General features: G+C 42.1%; 1 protein-coding gene across 1 annotated transcript; it reads left to right on the plus strand.

The window, feature by feature from the left end:
* Positions 1–4,863: 4,863 nt before the first annotated feature.
* On the plus strand, positions 4,864–16,675 carry LOC106545737 (vomeronasal type-2 receptor 26-like). The gene is made up of 5 exons (XM_087708320.1): positions 4,864–5,025; positions 7,237–8,052; positions 9,119–9,343; positions 15,035–15,161; positions 15,750–16,675. The coding sequence occupies exons 1-5, from the start codon at positions 4,864–4,866 to the stop codon at positions 16,673–16,675; spliced, it is 2,256 nt and encodes a 751-aa protein (XP_087564446.1).
* The last annotated feature ends 7,842 nt before the right edge of the window (positions 16,676–24,517 follow it).

Below are 24,517 nucleotides of genomic sequence, written 5' to 3' on the forward strand. Positions count from 1 at the left end.
TGTTGCCTCAGCAATGATCGCGGGGCTGGCGGGAGGACTATAATTTCGAACCCACAGAATGATCGGCAAATCCAAGAGGGCAGGAAAAGAGGGGTTGGGGAGGAAAGGGATCTATCTATCTATCTATCTATCTATCTATCTATCTATCTATCTATCTATCTATCTATCTATCTATCTATCTATCATCTATCTATCTATCTATCTATCTATCTATCTATCTATCTATCTATCTATCTATCTATCTATCATATATGTCTGTCTGTCTGTCTCTCTCTCTCATCTATCATTTATCTGAAATGCAATCCCTGACTCTGTTACATCCTCAAACCCCCATAATGTTAACCTTAAACTGTCTACTGCTGAGCTCACCCCATTCCTAAGAGGTCAGTAGGGGCATGCATAAGTGCACCAGCATGCCTAACATCCCTGTCCTACTGTCCCCATTTATTTGTACCCATTTCCTGTGTTCTTATTCATGTTTATTCTTATTCCTGTTACCTTGTACATGAGTGACAAAATAAAGATATAAATAAAATTAAAATATCATCTATCTATCTATCATCTTTCTATCTATCTATCTATCCATCTACGTACGTACGTACGTACGTACGTACCTACCTACCTACCTACCTACCTACCTACCTACCTACCTACCTACCTACCTACCTATCATCTATCTATGTATTAATCCATCCATGAGCAGGAATGAAGTTGTGAGGTGATGAGATGGTGGATTCTTCCTTGATTTTGGGAACCCCTTTTGTTCCTTCTTTTGAAGAAGTCCATGGACATCTCCCAGAAGTTCTTCTTTGAGGCCACTAGTACCCTTCATTTACCTCCCTTTGGCCATCCCCTTGCAAGCCCTAAAAACCCCTTGGCCTTGCCTGTTTTCACAGCCAATCAGCTGCTCTTTCCCTTGTGACATCACAAACAGCCAACTGCCTCTACCTAAGTCACACTATCTCCACCTTAGTTTTCCTCCTGCAGTTATGGTCAGCCACCACATAGTTCATGCTGGGCAGAATTAGTGGGACTTGCAATCCATTGTTTGGCATTCATTTTCTCTCTGTGTTTTCCTCTAACGTGCTTGATTCTCCTGGATATTTGCCTAAATAGTATGTTTTCTGCTTACTCTTTCTTTTCCTGATGAAATCTTTTTATAGTTTTCTCTTACAAGGATGTGTCCGAATGTGCCAATTACCTCCTCTAGACCAATAAGATCGCATAGATTAGGCCTCCTCCGAATTCCATCAGCCAGCCAATGTCGACTGGCAAGTACCCGGAGGAGAGCCTTCTCGGTGGCTGCTCCGACCCTCTGGAACGAACTCCCCGTGGAGATTCGTACCCTCACCACCCTCCAGACCTTCCGCATAGCCCTTAAAAGCTGGCTGTTCCAACAGGCCTGGGGCTAAAGACTTGTAACCCCACTCGAATGGTGTGACTGTTGTGTTTTTAACGGTGTATGGCTCTATGTTTGTAACTTGTCTGTCTCCCCCCCCCTTCAATTGTGAGCCGCCCTGAGTCCCCCCAGGGAAAAGGGTGGCATACAAATAAAGTATAAATGAAATGAAAAAAAATGTAGTGATGTAGTATTCAGAGATCCAGGTTTGAGTTCTCATTTGATCCTGGAGATAGCCGAGTGATTTTTGTGTCAATCACACAACGTTTCTACCAGTGATGAAATTCAATTTTTTTTTACTACCAGTTCTGTGGGCTGGCTTTGTGGGCATGGCAGGGGAAGGATATTGCAAAATCTCCATTCCCACCCCACTCTGGGACAGCCAGAGGTGGTATTTGCCAGTTCTCCAAACGACTCAAAATTTCCGGTACTGGTTCTCCAGAACTTGCTGAATTTCACTCCTAGTTTCTACCCAACCTACCACAATGAAGTAGCAGTTTCCCAGAAAGGAAGGAGCACATTCTAAGGAGGAGGTGAAACAAGAGGCAGCACAGGCCAGAGCTGAAAATGAGACAGAGGAACTGAGTTAAGATAGCCACTCCATAGAAGCTCTCAGGGTATATTTATGAGGGTGAGAGTAATGTGAGTTTAATCTGGCAAGATTCTGTCCATTAAAGGTAAAGGTTCCCCTCGCATATATGTGCTAGTCGTTCCCAACTCTAGGGGGTGGTGCTCATCTCTGTTTCAAAGCCAAAGAGGCAGCAATGTCTGAAGACGTCTCTGTGATCATGTGGCCAGCATGACTAAATGCCAAAGGTGCACGGAACACTGTTACCTTCCCACCAAAGGTGCTCCCTATTTTTCTATTTGCATTTTTACATGCTTTCAAACTGCTAGGTTGGCAGAAGTTGGTACAATTAATGGAAGCTCACTCCATTACATGACACTAGGGATTCAAACTGCCAAACTGCCGGCCTTTTTGATTGACAAGCTCAGTGTCTTAGCCACTGAGCCACTGTGTCCCTCTCATTCTGTCTATTAGGTGTGAGCAAATAAAGAAGTGAACTTTGGCTGGATTGTTGTATATCAGGGGTGTCGAAAGGGTCAAAAAAGAAGGGAAGATGGGAAATGGGAAGAGAACAAGGAAAAAAAATAAAGAGGGGAAGGAAGAAGAAAGAATGAAGAGGGAAGGAAAAAGAAGGGAAGGAAGGAAGGAAGGAAGGAAGGAAGGAAGGAAGGAAGGAAGGAAGGAAAGAAAGTGTTAGATCGGGTAATGGAAAGGCACACACAGGCTAATGGTAACAACAGCTCTTTATTAAATGCAACAAGTGAGAACAATCCAGCAAAGGTTGAGTCTGACAGCAGCCCTTTTATAGGGAGCTGTCAGACCCTTTGACCAATGAGATTAAACCTCTGTTCCCGCCGGAACAGAGGACCTTGGTGGAAACCATTATAACTGTAGCAAGTATGTAACACTTTCTCTTTCCGTTTCCTTCCGTTCCGGAGCCGTCCCAACTTCATCAGCCTAGGCTACCTTTTGTCGCCAGTTTGAAAACCTTCTCTTAGATCAATCAGGGACTTTGCGAGGTCCCTGAGATCAGCAAGATGTAGTCTTCCTGTTCACCAACTCTTCGGGACGGTTTGGGTCTGATTGGACCACCCAGCGGCAAAAGTATTGGTGGCGGTCTCAGAGCATGTCCATACCATTGCGACATTGGCTTCTCTTTTAGAATATTCATTGTTTGTAGAACAGGTCTCCTAGCTATATCTGTATGGGGACTTCAGGTGTAGCCTTCATATCTCTTTTTATTATTTCTTTGAGAAAGCCCAGTCCTACATGAAAGTCTCTAAAACTACTATATTTTTTGGTATATAAGATGCACCTTCCTCCCCCACAAAAGAGTGTGGAAATGTTGGTGTGCCTTATACAATGAATACAGCTATTTTGGCTTCCCGAAGCCCCGCCCCGCATCCCATTTTTGTGAAAAATGGGTGAAAATGGGCCATTTTCCACCAAAATAAGGGTGTTTTTGCTTTTCCCCCCCCCAGAAGCACTCTGCAGATTTCAGAAAGGCTGGGGGAATGGAAAAATGTTTCAGTGAAAAACAGGGGTGTTTTTGCCTTACCCCAGCCCTGCTGAAGCCCGCAGAGTGCTCCTGGGGGCCTGGAGGACAAAAACTTTTTTTTCTTACTTACCTCTTTGAAATCTTGGTGCGTCTTATACACCGGTGCGTCTCATAGTCTGAAAAATACGGTACGTTGGACCAAAACTCCCTGAACCCTCTCATTGAACTTTCATCTTCCCCCATTCTGAGAGAGAGGGGGGGGGGGAGAGACAGGGAGACAGAGAGAGAGAGAGACAGCGAGACAGAGAGAGAGAGACAGAGACAGATCTGGATATCACAGGAAACATTCAGCTTCCCTGTTGCAATGATCAAAAATAATTGAATTGTGCTCCCCGCTGGAGCATGAGGGATTTTTTCTGAAGTTGATTCTCTCGGGATCCAAGAAGACAAACATCAGGAAGCAAAGTGAAATTGCTGCTTGAGGCTTCCACCCAAGAGGAGAGAAGCAGTTCTTAAATAGCCCTGTCTTTGAACAGGTGGTGCTTTGCTCATGCAAAGCTTCATTGCCTCCTACTTGATCTCCCTGCTGCTGGATTCATTCTGCCCTGCTGAGAAAACTGTGCTTTTTGAAATGCCATCAAGGGTTGCAATGAAGAAAGGGATTCTGGTGGACATAATCAAGTCCCAGAAATTTCTGCTGTTGTTGCTTCTGGTTCTGCTGTCCAGTGCAACCGGTGGCAGAAAATGTCTCCTTAATTTCGTCAAGGACAGCAATGCTGTCTACACTTACTATCAGTCAGGAGATCTCAACATCGGTGGGATTAGTTCTGCCACAACAGTTAAGTTCAAGCCAGCTGTCTTCTATAAGCCTCCCGTCACCAGTCTTGAGGGGTATGTCATAAATGTTCCTCTGTGGTTTCTTTTTTCACTCCAAACCACCCTGTCCATCAAGGATTATTTTCCCCGGCTTCTTCTGAGGGGATTCTTGAGGTTTTGGTTTTAAGATTCTATTTAACCACAAAGAACCAGCACTTGTGCTCCTAAAGTAACCCAAGACCACATGTGCTGTGTTGCTAAGAAAGGTCTGTCTTGGTGTCTTGTGGTGTTGGTGTTATCTCCCTCTTCTTGCATGTACAGTTGAGATTGTTCACTGTAGTTTGCAATGCAAATACACTGCAGTTGTGTATAGGATTGTGCATTAAAAAGAGATCCTGTCATAAGTTGTTCTGCAATGAAAATGATCAGGCAACCCCTGTGTTTTACTTTAGGGTGGGACCATTTATCTTCTGGAATCTCCTGTCCTTCTCCTTTGCCACCGAGGAGATCAACCAAAACGCCAAGCTCCTCTCCAATGTCACTCTGGGCTACAACTTCTATGACAATTATTACGAGGCTGGGATGACCTACGATGCCATGGCAGACCTTCTCTCAACCGGGGAAGCCAGCGTTCCCAACTACAGCTGTGGAAAAGCAAGAAATCTCTTGGCGATGATTGAAGGAGTGGAGTCGGAGGCTTCCAGTCAGATTTCAATCATGTCCAGCATCTACAAAATACCACAGGTAGGAATCAGCGTAGTCTGGAATTGGGTTCTCTGATTGGCCTCAAGAAGGGTGCATGGGGATGGTTGATCTCCCCTTCTGTCTAAAGAAGGAGAGTGCTGGGACCAGACAAGGACAGGAATGCTTGGGGATCTACCTATATATTCTACCCTTTTGACCTTTCAGCAGTCCAGTGTGTTCCTGCACTGAGTTTTATTTCTTCAAATTGTCCCAGTGAAGGGCCTTCTTGTGCTCCCTGCTTAAGTGCTCAAATGTAGAATAGAAGGATCGCCAAAGGAAGGGTGTCCTGCCTTCACTTGAACGTATCTCTTCATTTTTAAAAACATGGTCATTCTATAACTTCAGTTCTTTCATCTTCATGTGCATTCTGGAACGTCGTTCCATAGTCAATCTTCCGATCTATCCAAAGCTTCCATTCTTTTTTCTACAGGATATTTGTTCAATTGAGAAAGAAGAAATGACTAAGCTTCTTTTTTAAATAATATTTTTATTTATATATATAAATATTTTGAAAACAGTGTATTGTCCAGGCATTTCATTTTACCAAAAAAGCAACAGATGTAGTAGTAGTAGCAGCAGCAACAGCAGCAGCAGCAGCAACAACAACAACAACAACTTGACTTATAAATAAAATGACTTGAACATTCTGACTCTACAAAAAACCACCCTACTTGGAACAACTTATATTCTACGACATTACCTTAACAGTTCCTAGGTCCTTGGTTAGGACTCAAGCTGTTAGGCTACCAACCAGTCCCAAAGGCTGTGAATCTCACCAAAGATTAACCACATAATAATAATAATAATAATAATAATAATAATAATAATAATAATAATAATAATAATAATATACAAATCTGATTGATACCTAGGATGCTGGAAGCAACCTATATCAGTCAATGGTATTTGTGATGCATTTTTTGAATGTTCAGTTGCCTGAGTTTCATGTTTAATGAATAAAGTATAATAATATACATATTAATTATAATAATATTAATAGTTATATTAGCTTATTTATAATCATGTTCATTATACTAGCATATTTATATTATAGACAATGCTCAGCTTTTACATGCACATAACAATAATCTTTCTTCATCTAACCTCTATCCCTTATATCTAACGGTTGATAAAACCTATCCCATGTTGAGTAGAACTCTGTATCTCCTTTATCTTTTATTTTCAATGTCAGTCTATCCATCTTACAATCCAATATCTTCCAAATTATGCTTTCATCTGATGGGATGCTCTCATTTTTCCAATACTGTGCAAATACAATTCTCGCTGCTATCAATACACGTAGCATTAAGTATATAGTCCCTTTATCATAGCTTTCTGGTATTATACCTAACAGAAATATTTCTGGCTTTAAATCTATATGCTGCTTAATCATCTGTTCCAACATGTATGTATTTTTGTCCAGCATTTTCTTGACTTCATACATGTCCACCACATATGTACCTGGTATCGGGCTACATTTCCAACATTGGGCAAACATATTTTTTAAATTTGTTGCTAGTCTTCCCAGTGGCAGATGCCACCGATAGAATATTTTGTAAAGGTTTTCCTTATAAACAGTAGCCATTGTCTGTTTGTAGTTTTTATCTCAAAGTTTTTGCCATTTATCTAATTCTATAGCATAGCCAAAGTTTGGCTGTGCTAAGAAAGGACTAAGTTCTAAACTGTATAGTTGGGGTGTTCGGTTTGGTCCGGTTTGTGAACCAGTCTTTCTCTTATTTTCCCTCTTCTCTTTCTCTCTCTCTTTTGGAAACTACAACCTACCCCAGGGGTCAGCAACCCACAGCTCTGGAGCTGCATGTGGCTCTTTCATCCCTCTGCTGCAGCTCCCTGTCACCGGTTGGTATCACAATTGATAGGGCTTTTGGTTAAGACAGGTAGAGGAAAAAGGATCTGTGCTAGGAGAATATTATATGGTGGGGCAACTGGACTTCTGGTTGGCTCCAGAATTGAATGGGGGAGCTTCTGGTTAAGGCATTTATGGCTCTTTTGACTGTTTAAGGTTGCCAACCTCTGACCTATCCCTTCATTCCAGTTGCATCTCCTTCTACCTATCTCTAAAATGAGATGATTTTCTCTGTGGGGCTCCCAAGGTGCCAATATTTGAATTTCCCCAAGCTGGACCTTCCTGTCTCTTTGTTTTACCTGCATCCTCATTTCTTCAGGAAGTCCTTTTTTTCTGCTCCTTCTTAGGTCAGCTACGCTTTTGCTTCTGAAGCTCTGAGTGATAAAATCCAGTTCCCATTTGTCTATCGGATGGTCCCCAAAGAAGAACATCTGTACCACATGATTGCCAAGTTACTCCAGCACTTTGGGTGGAACTGGGTCAGCCTTGTTTCTCCAGACACGTATAATGGAGAAAGGTTCATGAGGACTTTGAGCCCAGTCTTAACCAGGAATGAGATTTGTGTTGCTTTCTCGTTGAAGATCCAAGGACACCAGGCATTCCCATTATTGCCCCTTGAAGCATTATTCATGTGGAATAATGTCACTGTCTTCATTTATTATGCGGAGGTGCGTTTCTTTTACGGCATCATAAGAACTTTACAGGTCATGGTGACTACGATATTTAAGATCCCCATTGTGGGGAAAATCTGGATCACAACAGCTTTGTGGGACCTGACGTTGAATTTCGCTTATGGTATTTTTGCCAACAAGGAAATCCACGGCCTTTTCTCTTTCATGTGTCATCAGGAGAAAAGGGTTACCAATGACAATTTTCAAACCTTTTTTGATACCATGAACAAGTTTGGATTGGCAGCCTTTGAATGTGTGCTTTCAAAGGCTCCATTGTCAGTCAAATGGAGGAGAAGATGCAAGAAGCAGGAGATTCTGGAGGTCCCAAGTGAAGAGTTTGTGGAGAGGATTTTTTCCATGGACAGCTACCGCATTTCCAGTCTTGTGCAGGTTGTGGCAAGGGCCATCGATAGGGCCCGGTCTTGGAGAACCCACAAGATAAGACCTGGAGGTGAAGACGGGCTGAGATCACATAGTATTCCATCATGGCAGGTAGAGGGTTTTTTTTTTGTCCTGAGAGGTCATTCTGCTTTCTTGAGCTGCCATCCAAGGTTGAGAACCACTGAGGTGTTGTGGTGAGATAATTTTAGGGGGTTTCAAAGAAATCCATTTTGTAATTTCTTGCAGAACCTTCTGTTTCTCATGTCTCTTAGGCTGGGTCTTCATGTCCCTGAGACAACACTTGGACCAATCTACCCTACTCATGTTCCTTCACCTCCAGAAATATTTTTCTCCTGCCTAATGTTTAGGTTATGGAAAGTTCTGTGATTAAACCATTGGGAGTTGCAAAGGTGCTTTTTCAGGAGGCAACTTGACTTCCTTGTTTTTTCTTTTCTTTTAAAGACGTTTCTCTTCTCATCCAAGAAATTTCTTCAGCTCTGACAGGTCAGCAGGGAATGGAAGGATTTATATTCCTTGCAGCCAGCTGGCCATTTGCATCCTTTTAGAGGGTCGTTGAACCACTTGGAGGGTTTTTCCTCTGGAAATCCATTCCTACTCCTACACTATTCAAATGGTGTTCATCCCAAATTGTACAGCTAAAAGTCCAGAGGAAAAAATTGCAGACTACAGGAACCAGGAGCACTCCTCAGGTGACCCTGAAGACGTAGATAAATCTCCAAGTGCTTCAATGACCCTCTAAAAGGATGCAAATGACCAGTTCTCTGCAAGGAACACAAATCTTTCCACTCCCCACTACACTATCAGAGCTGAAGAAGCTTCTTGGCTGAGAAGTGAAATGTCTTCAAAGAAAAACCAGAAAGTCCAGTTGCCACGGTCACCTATTTTTCTTAGATGCTGCTGCTGCTGCTGATTTTATTTATTGTATTTATTCAAATGACGTAAACACCCATCTCACACACCTGTCTCTGAATGGCTCACACAATTAAAGACATGAATAAGAAACTGTTGCAAATAAGCAACTAAAAGTTAAAAAAAACCATTAGAAAAATACATTCTAAGAGTATACCTTCTATTATACCTAAGATTTTACAGGAAAATGGAATTATTAGACTTGGTTTCCTGTTCTCTGAACATGGTTGGTTTCTCTTCTCTTTAGCTTCACCCTTTCCTGGGAAACACCCAGTTCTACAACTCCTCTCTAGAAGGAGTATATTTGGATGACAAAGGGGAGTTGAGTGCCAGTTTTGATATTGTGAAATGGGAGACCTTCTCGAACCACGCTACCCGTGCCACCAAATTTGGAGAAATACACAGACATTGGGGCTCCTCAGAGACCAATTTTATCCTTGATCAGGATAGGTGGTCCAGGCATTTTAGCCAGGTAGGTGCAATCCGTTCGTCTCATTTGGGTGAAATTCTAATAGCCTTTCTTTAATTCGTTGAAGTTCAAGAACACTAGCATGTCAATTTTTTAAAAAAGTATTTAGAGAGTATTATATTTAAACATTCTGAAATGAACAAGGACACACATTCGATTTTACAGCTACTAAGATTGTTGGACGAGCAGGCAGAAAAACAGCCAGGGAAGTGATTGAAGCCTGGGGAACAGGCTCTTCAGCAGTCAACAGGAGTGCGGATTTACCACCAGCCTATCAAATACTTAGAAGGCGAAAGCTGGGCAGCCTTCAACAGCCATCAACACACCCCAGTCAGCATCTAAAAGTCCACTTACAGCAGATGCTATAAATACCACACACAGAATGGCACACACTCTACTAAAGAGGAGTTCCCTGAGGATGGGCTCCAGCACAAGTCTGAAAGCTTGGAAGACAAAACCTCTGGTTCCAGTGACTGACCCAGATTGGATCCTGCAGTATTATAGCAATAACAGAAGCTCATGAAAGAAACATCACAGAGATCTGACTGGGCCGATAATATCAAAGGGATGGAAGAAAGAAACAAGGGTCAATGAAAGAAGCCAAGAAAGCCCAAAAATAGAAGTTAAGGTGGATTACCATGTATATATGCACTCAAGAGAGTTTAAACCTATTAGAGGTAATCACCTAATATATCAGATAGAGAAGTAAAAATAAGAGGGTTAAAAATGGTGAAACTCAAATGAAATATATTAGAAGGGAAATAACATAAGGAGAATTGTACCGATTTGAAACTGCTATAAGACGGAACATGAAGTTCCAATGTATTGTGTAAATGTAGTTTATGTCTAAGTTTTGTTTTGTGTATTTTGTATGTTTGCAAAAAAAAAAATCAAAGGGATCTTGTTGGACTATAGTGGTTCTCAATAAGAGATCTGTGGATCTCTGGGAGTCCATGATGTCATCACAGGGATCTATAACAATTCAGTGCAGCCAATTCGCCGTGGCCAACTCACCATAGGACAATTCAATGTGGGGCAAACGTTACACTACTATCAAAGAAATGGTGGAATAGAATAATTAAAGAAAGGATGCAAAAGGACGGACAGAATGAAATGTGAATGGCACAACTAAAAAATATATATCTTAAATAATTAAATATAATTGTTTAATTGTCCCACAATTAGTTGTTGCATGGCGAGTTGGCCATGGAAAGTTGTCCAGTGGTGAGTTGGCCATGGTGAATTGGCTGCTGCGAGTTGGTTGTAGCAAGTTGGCCATGACGATTTCGTTGCAGCGAGTTGGTTGTGGCAGGTTGGCCCATTCTACGTGATGGGATCCGTGAATGCTTGAAGAAATGTTATGATTTAAACCTTGAGATAAGTCTTCTGGGTTCATGGCCACATTCCGTGGCCCCAAAAGTTATTTTAAAGATGGTCTGTGGTGAAGAAAAGGTTGAGGACCAATGGACTACACTATTCAAGCTTATAAGATTGGGTGTTAAAATCAGAGCCACATCCCCAGCATAATCATAGATTGTGTAGATTGTTTTCACATTCTATCAGATTCCAATATTGTAGAGTTTAAGGACATTTGAGTGCAAGACCACTCTAAGCCATGAAAATGAATTGGGCCCTTCACTAAAACTCAACTTAGAACATAGAATATCATTCTAATATATATGGAAGGGACTTTGGATGTCTTCAAGTCCAACTGCCTTCTCAAGCAGGAGACCTATATAATATCAGACAAATGTCTATTCAGGCTCTTCTTGAAAGCTCCAGTGACGGAGCAGGCACAACATTTTTTTTAAAGTAATCTTTATTAGTTATACATTTTTTAAAGAGTAAAACATACAAATACAAATACAATTTTAAACATACAACCCCCCTCCCCTCCCCCCCCGCGGTGACAGTCATTCACAGCCCAACTTTTTTTTCCTTCCTCATTGTTAGGTCTCTAAGCCACATCTTCTCATTACAAAATTCAGGGATCTATTACAATACCCATGTTCACTTTTAACTTTCCCCGTTTTAAGTCCCTGCTGTTCTCCTTGTCGCCCACATATACCATAAGTTCCAGCTAAGGTAATGTTCCGTTTCTCCTTTGTCCCTCAGCCAACCCGTCATTCTGACCATTTCTACATATTCATAGATCTTTTTAATTATAGCATCTTCCGACGGTATGGTAGTGGATTTCCAAAATTGTGCATAAGTTATTCTTGCGGCCACAATTATATGTAGGCTCAAATGCCATATTGAATTGCTCATGTTTTCTGGTTTAATGCTTAGTAGAAGGTTCTCAGGTCTCCATTCCATGCTTGCCCCGGTAACCTCTTTTAGCCATTTTTTAATCCTTCTCCAGTATTTCGTGGCCTCAGTACAGGACCACCAAATATGGTAGAATGTGCCATCCTTTCTTCCACATTTCCAACACAATGGAGATAACCCAGGAAACATTTTGGCTAACCACGTTGGGGGAAAGTGCCACCTATAAACCATCTTGTATATGTTTTCTTTGAATGCTGTAGATATTGTAAGTTTAATGGTCTTACTCCATAGATCCCACCATTTGCCCATTTCAATCTCATAGCCAAAGTTTCTCTCCCATGCTATTAGAAGGCTTTTATCCATCTCTTCATTAGCATCTTGGCAGGTCAAAAATTGATAAATCTTTGATAACATTTTCTTGTCTCCGCCAAACAAAATCTTATCTAGCCCCTGAGGGTTTGGGTAGATCCCAAACCGTACCTTATCGCTTTTAAACCTGTTTCTAACCTGTAAATATTCCCACCATTCCAGATTCCTGCCCTGCTGCTCTAATTCCATCTTTGTTTTCATGTTGCCATCTTCTGCCATGATGTCTTTATATGTTATGTTTCTTGTCCAATTAAGTACACTGGGATGCGTTAAGGCCTCTAACGGTGCCAACCAGCACAGAACCCTACGATAGTATTTTTTCCTCATCTTTTCCCAGACCCCCATCAAAATCTTCCGAATATAATGTCCCATGAAGTACCTATGGGGGGTGTCTCTTTCTTGCCAGAGGGAGGCATGCCATCCCTGGGGGAGGTCATGTCCCTCTATAGCCAATAGGCGCCTTCTACTCAACATCACCCAATCCTTCACCCATGTCATAATTGCTGCATTATAATATGCTTCCTAGTTGGGTACTCCGAAGCCTCCCAGTTCTCTACGTTTTTGCAATATTTGGGCTTTGATTCGTGCTTTCTTGCCTTGCCATATAAATCGAGCCACTATTGTCTCCAAAGATTTAAAAAAATTTTTGTCCAATTTAGTTGGTGCTGTTTGAAATAGAAACAAAAATTTTGGTAATACATATGTCTTAACTGTCGCAATCCTGCCCATCAAAGACAGTTGTTTACCACTCCAATTAGTCATATCTTTAGATACCTGCTGTAGCAATTTCATATAGTTATCTATCTTGATAGAGGAACATCTCTCCGTGAGCCAAATTCCCAAGTATTGTATTTTATGGGCCATGTTAATCCCTAACAGGCTTTGTACTTCCCTTTTCTGGTTCAGAGTCATAGTCTTAATTAACAGTTTTGTCTTCTCTTTGTTTATACGTAGCCCTGCTATCCTACCGTACTCCTGTATTTTACGTAAAAGTTGTATTCCAGAAGCCATAGGATCCTCCAGGATAAAAACAAGGTCATCGGTGAAAGCCTGGACCTTAAATTCCTGAGCTTTAGCTCGTAACCCTTTAATTTGTGTATCCCTCCTCACTATTCTAAGAAGGGGTTCTAATGTGAGGATAAACAGTAGGGGGGATAACGGGCATCCTTGTCTTGTGCCTTTACCAATCTCAATATCACCCGCCTCTTCTCCATTTACCAATAATGTCGCAGTTTGTCGTACATAAATTGCCCGAATTGCATTTAAGAAGTTTTCTCCAAACTTCATATTTTCTAATTGTGACAACATAAACTTCCAATTTACCCAATCAAAAGCCTTTTGTGCGTCAAGAAACATAAAGGCCACTTGTTTATCCGGCCGAGCTTCATAATATTCTAAGGCATCCAAAATAATTCTAACATTATCTTTCAAATGCCTTGACGGCAGGAAGCCGTTCTGATCAGGGTGTATAAATTTATTAAGGAAGAATTTAAGTCTATCTGCCAGTATAGCTACAAAGATTTTATAATCCACATTCAAAAGTGAAATGGGCCTATAGTTTTTAATTTGGGTACGGTCAGCTCCAGCTTTAGGCAAAAGGGTTATATAGGCCTCAGCCCATGATTTCAGTGCGATAGAATCCGTCAAGACAGCATTAAATATTACTATCATCTCTTGTCCTAAGATTTCCCAAAAAGATTTATAGATTTCAACTGGCAAGTCATCCATGCCAGGAGTTTTGTTGTTTTCCATTTTTTTGACTGCCTTTTCTAATTCATCTATTGTTATCTTTTGGTTCAGTACCCCTTTTGCTTCATTTGAGATCTTGGGTAGATTTGCATTATCTAAAAATTCCTTAATTTGGTCCTCAGAAATGTCTTCCCTACTATATAGTTGCTGAAAAAAACCTTGGATAATTTCCTGTTTCTCCCCCTTGGTTTCTACTAATTCCCCTTTACTATTCTGCAGTTGAGCTATACGTCTGCTCTCTCTTTCTTTCCGAAGTCTATAAGAGAGCCAACGACCCGGTTTGTTAGCATGCTCAAATTTTTTTTGCTTAATCCCCCTAAGTTTCCGAGCAACATCCTCCTGGTCTAGAAGAGAGATCCCGTGCTTAATTCTAGCCATTTCTTCTTTTTTCCTATCATCTAGTGTGTCCTGTTGCAAGGCTTTTTCTACCACCTCCAATTTAGCTACCCATTTTGCCCTCTCTCCTAATTTTTTCCTCTGTGTGCCTGTTGTATATTTAATAGCTAGGCCTCTCATATAAGCCTTGGCCGTATCCCAAAGTATTTGTGGAGTTACTCCCTTCCTATTTTCTTCAAAAAAAAAAAAACCTCATTTCCCTTTTAAACATTTGCTGAAATTCTTGTTCTTTCACTATCTCTGTATTCATCATCCACCTTCTCTTCCTCCCCTGCCTTACTCCTTTCCACACCAATAAGAGTGGATTATGATCGGCCCAGGTATTAACCTCAATTGCTGCTTCCTTAATCAAATCCCCAGTTTCTGGTGTCAACCAGGCCATGTCGATCCGAGAACAGGATTGATGTCTATGTGAAAAGAAAGTAAATTGTTGTTTCTGTGGGTGGAGTTCACGCCATACATCCTTTAATTCATATTCCTCCCTCATGTCTTCAAAAGTTTTGAGGAGAACTCTCCTCCTTTCTCTTAATTTCCCCCCCTTTTGGATGTTTCCTGGGTTATAATCCATTGTCCTATCTGCCACCGCGTTATAATCACCCACCACAACGTTTGAAGGCAAGCTATACTGTTGCTGCAAGGAAAGATAGGGAGGAAAAGCTATGTTCACCATCCTGAGGTTCTGGAAGAAATGCAGATTACATATCAAATAGATAAGCAATAAAAAGTATTCTATATACAAAGATGATAGTTAACAATAGGTCGAATGTCCTTCTATCGAGATTACAAGAAGCATCCTACAAAAAATCCAGAAGAAAAATGGTTTGCAAACCTATTGAATCTTTCCCTTCTCCAGAGCTCATTTTCATGGTCAGCATCTCACATGTGGTGGTAATGCCTTTTTGTTGTTGTTAGACATTTCGTCATTCCAGGTGTACTAGAAGATGTCATCCCGGAGAAGCCAAAACGGTATTGGAGGGAAAATCGCTTTGCTGCTATGGCTGTTCCTTGTGTGCAAAAGGGACCATCTCGACTCAGGAAGGTAAGTGTCTGCTGAAGAAAAAGCTGGACTTTGTGAACTGAGCCAAGAATCACTAAGATGCATTCTGAAATAAAGAATTGCTGTCTTTAACTTCTGAAATATGTGCTCCAAGAGATTTACAATTAAGGAATTCTATCCCATTGTTCCATTGAAAAATGTGGTAAGAGGAAATGGATCTACAATGATCAGAATAAAAAGTGAGCTGGCTTTGTGCCTAAGGTTGGAGTAGAATTCATGGTCTCCCAGTTTCTAGCTTGATGCCTTAACCCATGGGTTGGCAACCTTAAACACTCAGAGCCACAAAGGTTGTAACCCCTGCACAACTCTGACTCTTATGTCAACTTCCTGGTAATTTTTTTTTATTTTGAGCTCTCTTCATCTACCATTGCATTGCTACTGAAAAAGTCTTTTTCTTATAATAATTCAAGCAAGCTTCCTTTTATTCCATATTTTCTCAGAAAAGGAGCATTTTTCCGTAAATGGCCTGTCTGGGTGTCAATCGTCAGAACTCACAGATGGAAAATAGCACAATACAATATTCATTCCAGAAGGAAGGTATTAATCCTGCTATATCTGTTTTTTTTTCAGATGCAGATTATTGCAGCAAGTGTCCTGCTGATCAGCATCCAGATGAGGCCCAAGTTCAATGTCTCCCCAAGATCCAGACCTTCCTGTCCTACAAAGACTATTTGGGAATCTTCCTGACTTCCTTTGCCCTCTTCTTCTGCTTAATCACAGCCTTTGTGTTAATCATCTTCATTAAGTACCTGGAAACTCCTTTGGTCAAAGCCAACAATCAAGACCTTTCCTTCGTTCTCCTCATCTCCCTCCTATTTTCTTTCTTGTCCTCCTTCTTATTTATTGGTCAGCCAAGGACTACCACTTGCCTTCTCCGACAAACCGTCTTTAGCATCATCTTTTCAGTTGCTGTCTCTTCTGTTTTGGCCAAAACAGTCACAGTGGTGCTGGCCTTCTTGGCAACAAAACCAGGAAGCAAGGCAAGGAAGTGGCTCGGGAAGAGCTTGGCCAACTCCATTATTATTTCTTGTTCTGGCATCCAAATGGTCATGTGTACATTCTGGCTGGGAATCTCTCCTCCATTTCCTGAGTCTGATATGCAGTCACAGTCTGGAGAGATCATCCTGCAATGCAATGAAGGCTCTGTCGCCATGTTTTATGGTGCCCTTAGCTACATGGGCTTCCAAGCTGCTGTCTGCTTTGTAGTGGCTTTCCTGGCCAGGAACCTCCCTGGGGCTTTCAATGAAGCCAAGCTGATCACCTTCAGCATGCTGGTCTTCTGCAGTGTCTGGGTGTCCTTTGTGCCCACCTACCTGAGCACCAAGGGGAAATTCATGGTGGCTGTGCAGGTCTTTTCCATCTTGGCCTCTAGTGCGGGCTTATTGGGTTGCATTTTTATTCCCAAATGCTACATTATTGTTTTAAGACCAGACCTGAATACAAAAGAGCATCTAACAGCAAGAACTGAAGTTGGCTTGAAAGCAAAGGCTAAATAAGTGCAGTGGGCTTACCACTTGATTTGTGTTAATTTAGCAATTTAATTTCTGCTAGATGTGCATTATTGTGAATGTGGAGATATAGATTGGATCTACAGAGTGCTAAAAGGAATCATTGTTTCACCCCCTGCAAGCCATTTATAGCTGCTGCTCCTCCCCTCCCCCCAATTGGGGCTTAAGGGAATCCATACCAAAGTTTCCATTCCAGCTTTGTGGACTGAATCACCCAGAGCTCTTCCTACACTCAGCAAAGTCTACCCCCATGGTGGCGAACCTATAGCAAGCATGCCATAGGTGGCATGCAGAGCCCTCTCCACAGGCACACAAGCCATCGCCCCAGCTCAGCCCACTGTGCATGCACATGCGCCTCCCGCCAGCCAGCTCGTTTTTGGGTCTCTGCTGCAAATGTGTGTGGCGCATGTGGGAGACACATGCACATGCTTGGGGATTCAGGTTCATGGGGGGTCACACACACATGCATGGGGGTGCACACATGGGTGCATGCATGCGCCAGGGCCATGGGGCGCAGGGGGGGTACACATTGCATTCGGCACTCGGCAACAAAAAGGTTAGCCATCACTGGTCTACCCCATTTGGAAAAAAAAATGGGCAGCAAAGACAAAGCAGATTTTGCAGGCTATTTCATGGGAGTTGAAACCAAAAGAACAGGAGAAATCACCAAGGTTGAAAAACAAAAGAGCTTGCTTAGAAATATCCCTCATGAAGAGCAGGTCAATATTTCACCCCAGACCTATTTGAGAAAAAGACCCTCCAGTAGTTTCCCCTATTTTGGAAAAGAGGTTGAAACAACTCATTTTTAATTCGCCATTGTGAATTTACTCGTGAAGGGCAGGAGTTTTGCTATATTCCATGATATATAAAAGCTGATTTCAGAGTTCCAAGTAACACCCCCAACCAAGTAAGACTCCAAGGCAGGCAATTTCTCAAAGTTCCATTTTATTGTAGATGTCATATTGGCACATCTGGGGAAACCCAAATCTGAACTCTCCCAGGTTTTCCACACCTAAAGGAAAATTTAAGGTCCAGGCTTTCGCCGATGACCTTGTTTTTATCCTGGAGGATCCTATGGCTTCTGGGATACAACTTTTACGTAAAATAGAGGAGTACGGTAGGATAGCGGGGCTACGTATAAACAAAGAGAAGACAAAACTGTTAATTAAGAATATGACTCTGAACCAGAAAAGGGAAGTACAAAGCCTGTTAGGGATCAACATGGCCCACAAAGTACAATATTTGGGAATTTGGCTCATGGAGAGATGTTCCTCTATCAAGGTAGATAACTATATGAAATTGCTACAACAGGTATCTAAAGATATGACTAATTGGAGTAGCAAACAACTGTCTCTGATGGGCAGGATTGCGACAGTCAAGACATATGTATTACCAAAATTTTTGTTTCTGTTTCAAACGGCACCAACTAAATTGGACAATTTTTTAAAAAAATCTTTGGAGACAATAGTGACACAGTTTATATGGCAAGGCAAGAAAGCACGAATCAAAGCCCAAACATTGCAAAAACGTAGAGAACTGGGAGGCTTCGGAGTACCCAACTGGGCAGCATACTATAACGCAGCAATCATGACATGGGTGAAAGATTGGGTGATGTTGAGTAGAAGGCGCCTATTGGCTATAGAGGGACATGACCTCCCCCAGGGATGGCATGCCTCCCTCTGGCAAGAAAGAGACACCCCCCATAGGTACTTCATGGGACATTATATTCGGAAGATTTTGATGGGGGTCTGGGAAAAGATGAGGAAAAAATACTATCTTAGGGTTCCGTGCTGGTTGGCACCATTAGAGGCCTTAACGCATCCGAGTGTATTTAATTGGACAAGAAACATAACATATAAAGACATCATGACAGAAGATGGCAACATGAAAACAAAGATGGAATTAGAGCAACAGGGCAGGAATTTGGAATGGTGGGAATATTTACAGGTTAGAAACAGGTTTAAAAGTGATAAGGCACGTTTTGGGATTTACCCAAACCCTCAGGGGCTAGATAAGATCCTGTTTGGTGGAGACAAGAAAATGTTATCGAAGATTTACCAATTTTTGACCTGCCAAGATGCTAATGAAGAGATGGACAAAAGCCTTCTAATAGCATGGGAGAGAAACCTAGGTTATGAAATTGAAATGGGCAAATGGTGGGATCTATGGAGTAAGACCATTAAACTTACAACATCTACAGCATTCAAAGAAAACATATACAAGATGGTTTATAGGTGGCACTTCCCCCCAACGAGGTTAGCCAAGATGTTCCCTGGGTTATCTCCATTGTGTTGGAAATGTGGAAGAAAGGATGGCACATTCTACCATATTTGGTGGTCCTGTACTGAGGCCACAAAATATTGGAAAAGGATTAAAAAATGGTTAAAAGAGGTTACCGGGGCAAACATGGAATGGAGACCTGAGAACCTTCTACTAAGCATTAAACCAGAAAACATATGGCATTTGAGCCTACATATAATTGTGGCCGCAAGAATAACTTATGCACAATTTTGGAAATCCACTACCATACCGTCGGAAGATGCTATAATTAAAAAGATCTATGAATGTGCAGAAATGGACAGAATGACGGGTTGGCTGAGGGACAAAGGAGAAACGGAACATTATCTTAGCTGGAACCTATGGTATATGTGGACAAGGAGAACAGCAGGGACTTAAAATGGGGAAAGTTAACATGGGTACTGTAATAGATCCCTGAACTTTGCAATGAGAAGATGTGGCTTAGAGACCTAACAATGAGGAAGGAAAGAAAAAGTTGGGCTGTGAATGACTGTCACCGCGGGGGGGGAGGGGAGGGGGGTTGTATGTTTAAAACGGTATTTGTATCTGTATGTTTTACGCTTAAAAAAAATGTATAACTAATGAATGCCGATACAAAAGGCTGTATATTTACTTTATATTGTTATGTATGATTTGTCTTTCTTATGTTGTTGTATTTTTCTTTCTGTTTTTTAAAGGTAATAATGTTTAATAAAAATTATATTAAAAAAAAAAGGAAAATCAAAGTTCCTTCCCCTGCACCCACATGTCCATCACAGGTCCAATTCAGAGGTGGGTTTCAAATTTGAATTTGAATTTAATAAAATTTCTATGCTGCACAATCCCGTAGGACTCTGGGCAGCTTACAAATACAAAAATGAAATCAAAAACTAAGATATAGGGAAAAGAAAAGATAGATTTTAAAAGAACGCACCATACAACCAGTTCTAGATGGGGCTGGACCTCATTTGGGGTCAACAGCCCCAGGCCTGCCGGAACAGCCAGGTTTTAGTGGCTTTTTGGAAGGCCGAGAGAGTGGGCAGATCGTTCCACAGGGCCGGAGCAGCTACAGAGAAAGCCCTCCCCCGAGTGGTCATCAGCTGGCATTGGCCGGTCGACAGCACCCGGAGGAGGCCCAGCCTGTGAAATCTTATAGGTCATTGGGAGGTATGTGGCAGGAGGCTGTCCCACAGATATCCAGGTCCCAAGCCATATAGGGCTTTAAAGGTAATAACCAGCACCTTGAAGTGCGTTTGGTGACCAATGGGAAGCCAGTGCAGCTTGTGGAGGATAGGTGTAACATGGGTGTATCTAGGTACACCCGATATCGCTCGCACGGCCGCATTCTTGGCCAACTGTAGTCTCCGAACACCCGTTGCTACTGGTTCACTTGTGCTGGCACATGTCATGTGTGCATGACATCCAGGTGGGTGGGCATAGCCTCCAGCCACTGCCATTACCAGTTTGGCTAATCCGGGATGAACCAAGAGCAACCCACCTCTGGTCCAATCAGGTCACTGTCCTAACTGGAGCAGTTTCCCAGTCACGGCTCTCTAGGTTTCAGACTGAACGTCCTTGACTCCCAGGGCAAAAATGTTGTTATTATTATGGCTATACATCTCAGCCCATTGCCATCCAACCCCCCTCCCAGTTCCCACAGCATGCCCATTCTCTAAGTGTGGCAGCCCTGAAGATCCAAAGAAAAATATGGCCTTGAGGGCTGACAGCTGATTAATGAAATTTGATTCATATTTTTCTTCTCAGATCATCTGCTGCTATTAGAGATTTGAGATATAAACCTAAAACACAACGCTGTTCATGTTTTTTTCTATTCATACACTGCTCTGAAGTATGTGCCAGATGGAGATGTCAATCCTGAAGCTGGCCTGACTGAGGCGACACACAGTGCTGACACACTGGAGCTGCGAGAGAGGGAGAGGGGAATAGAGCTTGTTGGGATATTATAGTCAAAGAAAATACTTTCTCTTGGGAACCAAGGACATTCCTGCAAGTGTTCGGAAGGAGGGGACTGATGTCACTTAGCAACTGGACTGTATCCTGATTAGGCCATGTGACTGGTTGTTTTGGGAAAGTGACAAACTTTTAATTAGGTGAAAACCGCGGGAATGTTCAGAGGCGGTTTTCACCAGTCTGTGCCAGTATGACATATCCAATAAACTTATTCTTTGAGGAATCTACCTGCCTCAGAGTTTTGTTTGCTATGGGTATGTGACTTGGAATGGTGACAGCATAAACTGGAAAGTTCTATTTATCCAGCCATTTATTTATACGTACATTGACATAAATTATTTATGGGTAGTCTTTGATTTACAACCAGAATTTTGTTGTAAGTCATTGTGCTTGTAGGTTGAGGTACCACGTGACCAGATTCAATTTTACAATAGGTTTTGTGACAGTCATAAAGCAACATGGTCATTAAATACCGTATTTTTCAGAGTATAAGATGCACCGGAGTATAAGACGCACCAAGATTTTGAAGAGGCAAATTAAAAAAAAAGTTTTTGGACTCTTCAGACTTCCCAAAAATGGCATGTTTTTTGCAAAAATGGGCCAGTTTTGTTTTTTAAGAAGGGCATGAATAGCCTTTAGGAGGCTTGTAGAGTACTCCCGGGGGGGGGGGCAAAATGAGCAAAAAATGGCCCGATTTTGCCAAAACGGGCCCATTTTTTTTTTGTCAAAAAAAGGGGCTGCATAGCCTTTAGGAGGCTTATAGAATGCTCCTATGGAAATTGAGCAAAAAACACTTTTCTGCCCTCCCCAGCCCCAAGGAGCACTCTGAAAGCCTCCTAAAGGCTATGCATGGCCATTTTGGTGAAGGGCCGAGGTTTCAGGAGGCAAAAAATGGTGTATTCAGTGTATAAGATGTACCCAGATTTTCAGCCTCTTTTTTGAGGGAAAAAGGTGCATCCAAAAAATACGATAAATCTATATCCAATGGGTGTTTTTTGCCATTTTCTATTAGAAAACGGCAAAAAATGTTGCAAATTATAAATCACTGCAGCTAGTCATAAATGGAAGCCAGTTGCCAACCACCCAAAATGCAATTATGTGGTTTGGGGAGGGAACAGCAGTTGTAAGTTCAAGGATAGTTTGTAATGTAGCTTTTTAAAGTCGGACATAACTTTGAAGAGTTGTTAAATGACTGGTTGTAAGTCAAGGACTGCCAGTATATCTGAATCCATAAGTTTGTGCTACATTGTTTATATAGTTATTTAAAATACTTATATGGCCACCCACCTTATATACAAGAATTCTTGGTGGTTCATAGCAATAGCAGTAGCACTTAGCACCTAGACCAGGGATGACAAACCTGTGATGACACGTCATCATGTGATGTATTACAACTTTCCCCTTCACTAAAATGGGAGAGGGTGTAGCCAGCGCATGATGCATCTGGCCCGCAGGCCACAAATTTGACACCCCTGACTTAGACTTATATATACAAGTGTTTTACAACCCTTTCTAAGCGGTATACAGAGTCAGTATATTGCCCCCAACAATCTGCACCCTCATTTTACTGATTTCGGAAGGAAGGAAGGCTGAGTCAACCTTGAGCCGGTGAGAATCAAACTACCAAACCACAAACCATGATGCTAACAAGACGAGCTACATCTCATGACTTCCGACAAACAGCACTACCCCATAGATCTTCCGGGCTCCTGACTTATCCTTTTGGGAAAAGCCTACTCTTCAAAAATTTATGGCACACAGAAGCAGTGTAATACAAGCAACACAGATGGCACCCAGAATTGTGTTCTGAAATAGTTATAATTTCCCAATGTTCTTCAAGGGCAGATAGTGTGGGTATGCTCCTGATTCCCTCTCTCCAGTATGGTCATCTAATGCAGGGGTGTCAAACACAATATCCACGGGCCCATGTGGTTGGATCCGGCCCGAGGGGCTATTCTGGAAAATGTAAGGCACCATCCTGCATTGCATTACCCCGGTCACCTGATTGGGCAAACCGGTAGTAATGGTGGTGGGAGGCTCCGTCCACCCACCCAGATGCTTCTGTACATGTGCAGAAGCTTCTGCGCATGCACAGAAGAGTCCGGGTGGGTAGGTGGATCACAGAAGCATCGTACACATGCATGAGCACACATATGCAGACGAGCAAACCAATAGTAAAAAAAATGGAAACCCACCACTGGGCCCAGTCAACCCAATGCAAAGAGGAAACATTGGGCCAATGTGGCTTTGGCCCAGTTTACCCAGTGGGAAGAGGAAATGCCAGCAGTTTGGGGAGTGGTGTCAAGCTGGCCACACCCATCCAGATGACCACTCCCACCCACTCAGCCACACCCACCAGCCCCCTGAGGTCAACCACAGTCCTGATGCAGCCCTCAATGAAATTGAGTTTGACACCCCTGATCTAGAAAGTGTCTTTTCTATGATAGCCACTTACCTATGGAATATCTTTCTCACTGAAGTTCAGCAGGCTTTCACTCTTTGAACCTTTCATAAAGCCTTACACACATGGCACTGGGAGATTAGACAATGATGTGATTGCATGGACAGGCACCAGATTTTTCTTTTCTTTGGTTGCAAAGTTTTAATTCAGTGTGTTTTACAGTTTTTAAAATGATGTTATTGGGAGTCACCCAAAGTTGTCTAAAAGATGGATGGCTATATAAATGTTTTAAATAAATAGATAAATTTCCTTAACCTTCCTGCCCAAATCTGAAATTTCCTGACATTAAACTACAGTATATATAGAGCCGTGACATTTTGTCTGATTTTAATTGAAAATAGTTTTATATTGCCCAAATTACATCACATTGGGTGAGGGACAACATCTCTGTACTGTAAACCAGGAGTCTCCAACCCAGAGGTGGTATTCATCAGGTTTTGACCAGTTCTCTAGAACCAGTAGCGGACATTTTGAGTAGTTCGGAGTACTGGTAAATACCACCCCTCCCTCATCTATTCTCTGCTTACCAAGTCCCAACTGATTGGGAGGGAATGGAGATTTTACAATATCCTTCCCTTGCCGTGCCCACCAAGCCATGCCCACAGAGCCGGTAGTAAAAAAAATGAATCCCACCACTGCTCCAACCACAAGCCCGCAACCCAATGCTGATCTGGAGCCCATTTAAAACCGGGCCATGGAAATGGTCTGCATGTACACAAAAGCATCTCACCTCCATCTCACCGCTTTTGCTGGTCCACCAAGCCCAAAGGTTTGGAGACCACTGCTGTAAACTATATTGTGCACAGGATAGTCCCATTCCTGTCTGTGGATTCTCAAGGAGATTAAGGCTAAAACAGGCTCAGAAGCTCTGTTTGGTAGCCAGTCAATGTAAAAACAGAGGGCTATAGAACAAGGCAGGAAGCATCTTAAATTAGAGGAGGACCCAAACTCCAGGGGATGGGAGGGAAAGGATCAGCCAAGCTCAGGGTATACAAAAGTGAGCTGAGAGACGCATATATAGAGAAGTAGAAGGAGATACAAGAAACAGATTGCTGCATGCGACAGAATAAGTAGAAAGTACAGGGATGAAATTCAGCAGGTTCTGATAGGTTCTGGAGAAC

The sequence above is a fragment of the Thamnophis sirtalis genome, unplaced genomic scaffold (assembly GCF_051295495.1).
Source record: "Thamnophis sirtalis isolate CommonGarterSnake01/CBP01778 unplaced genomic scaffold, rThaSir2_p1.2 scaffold_3, whole genome shotgun sequence".
Lineage (NCBI taxonomy): Eukaryota > Metazoa > Chordata > Lepidosauria > Squamata > Natricidae > Thamnophis > Thamnophis sirtalis.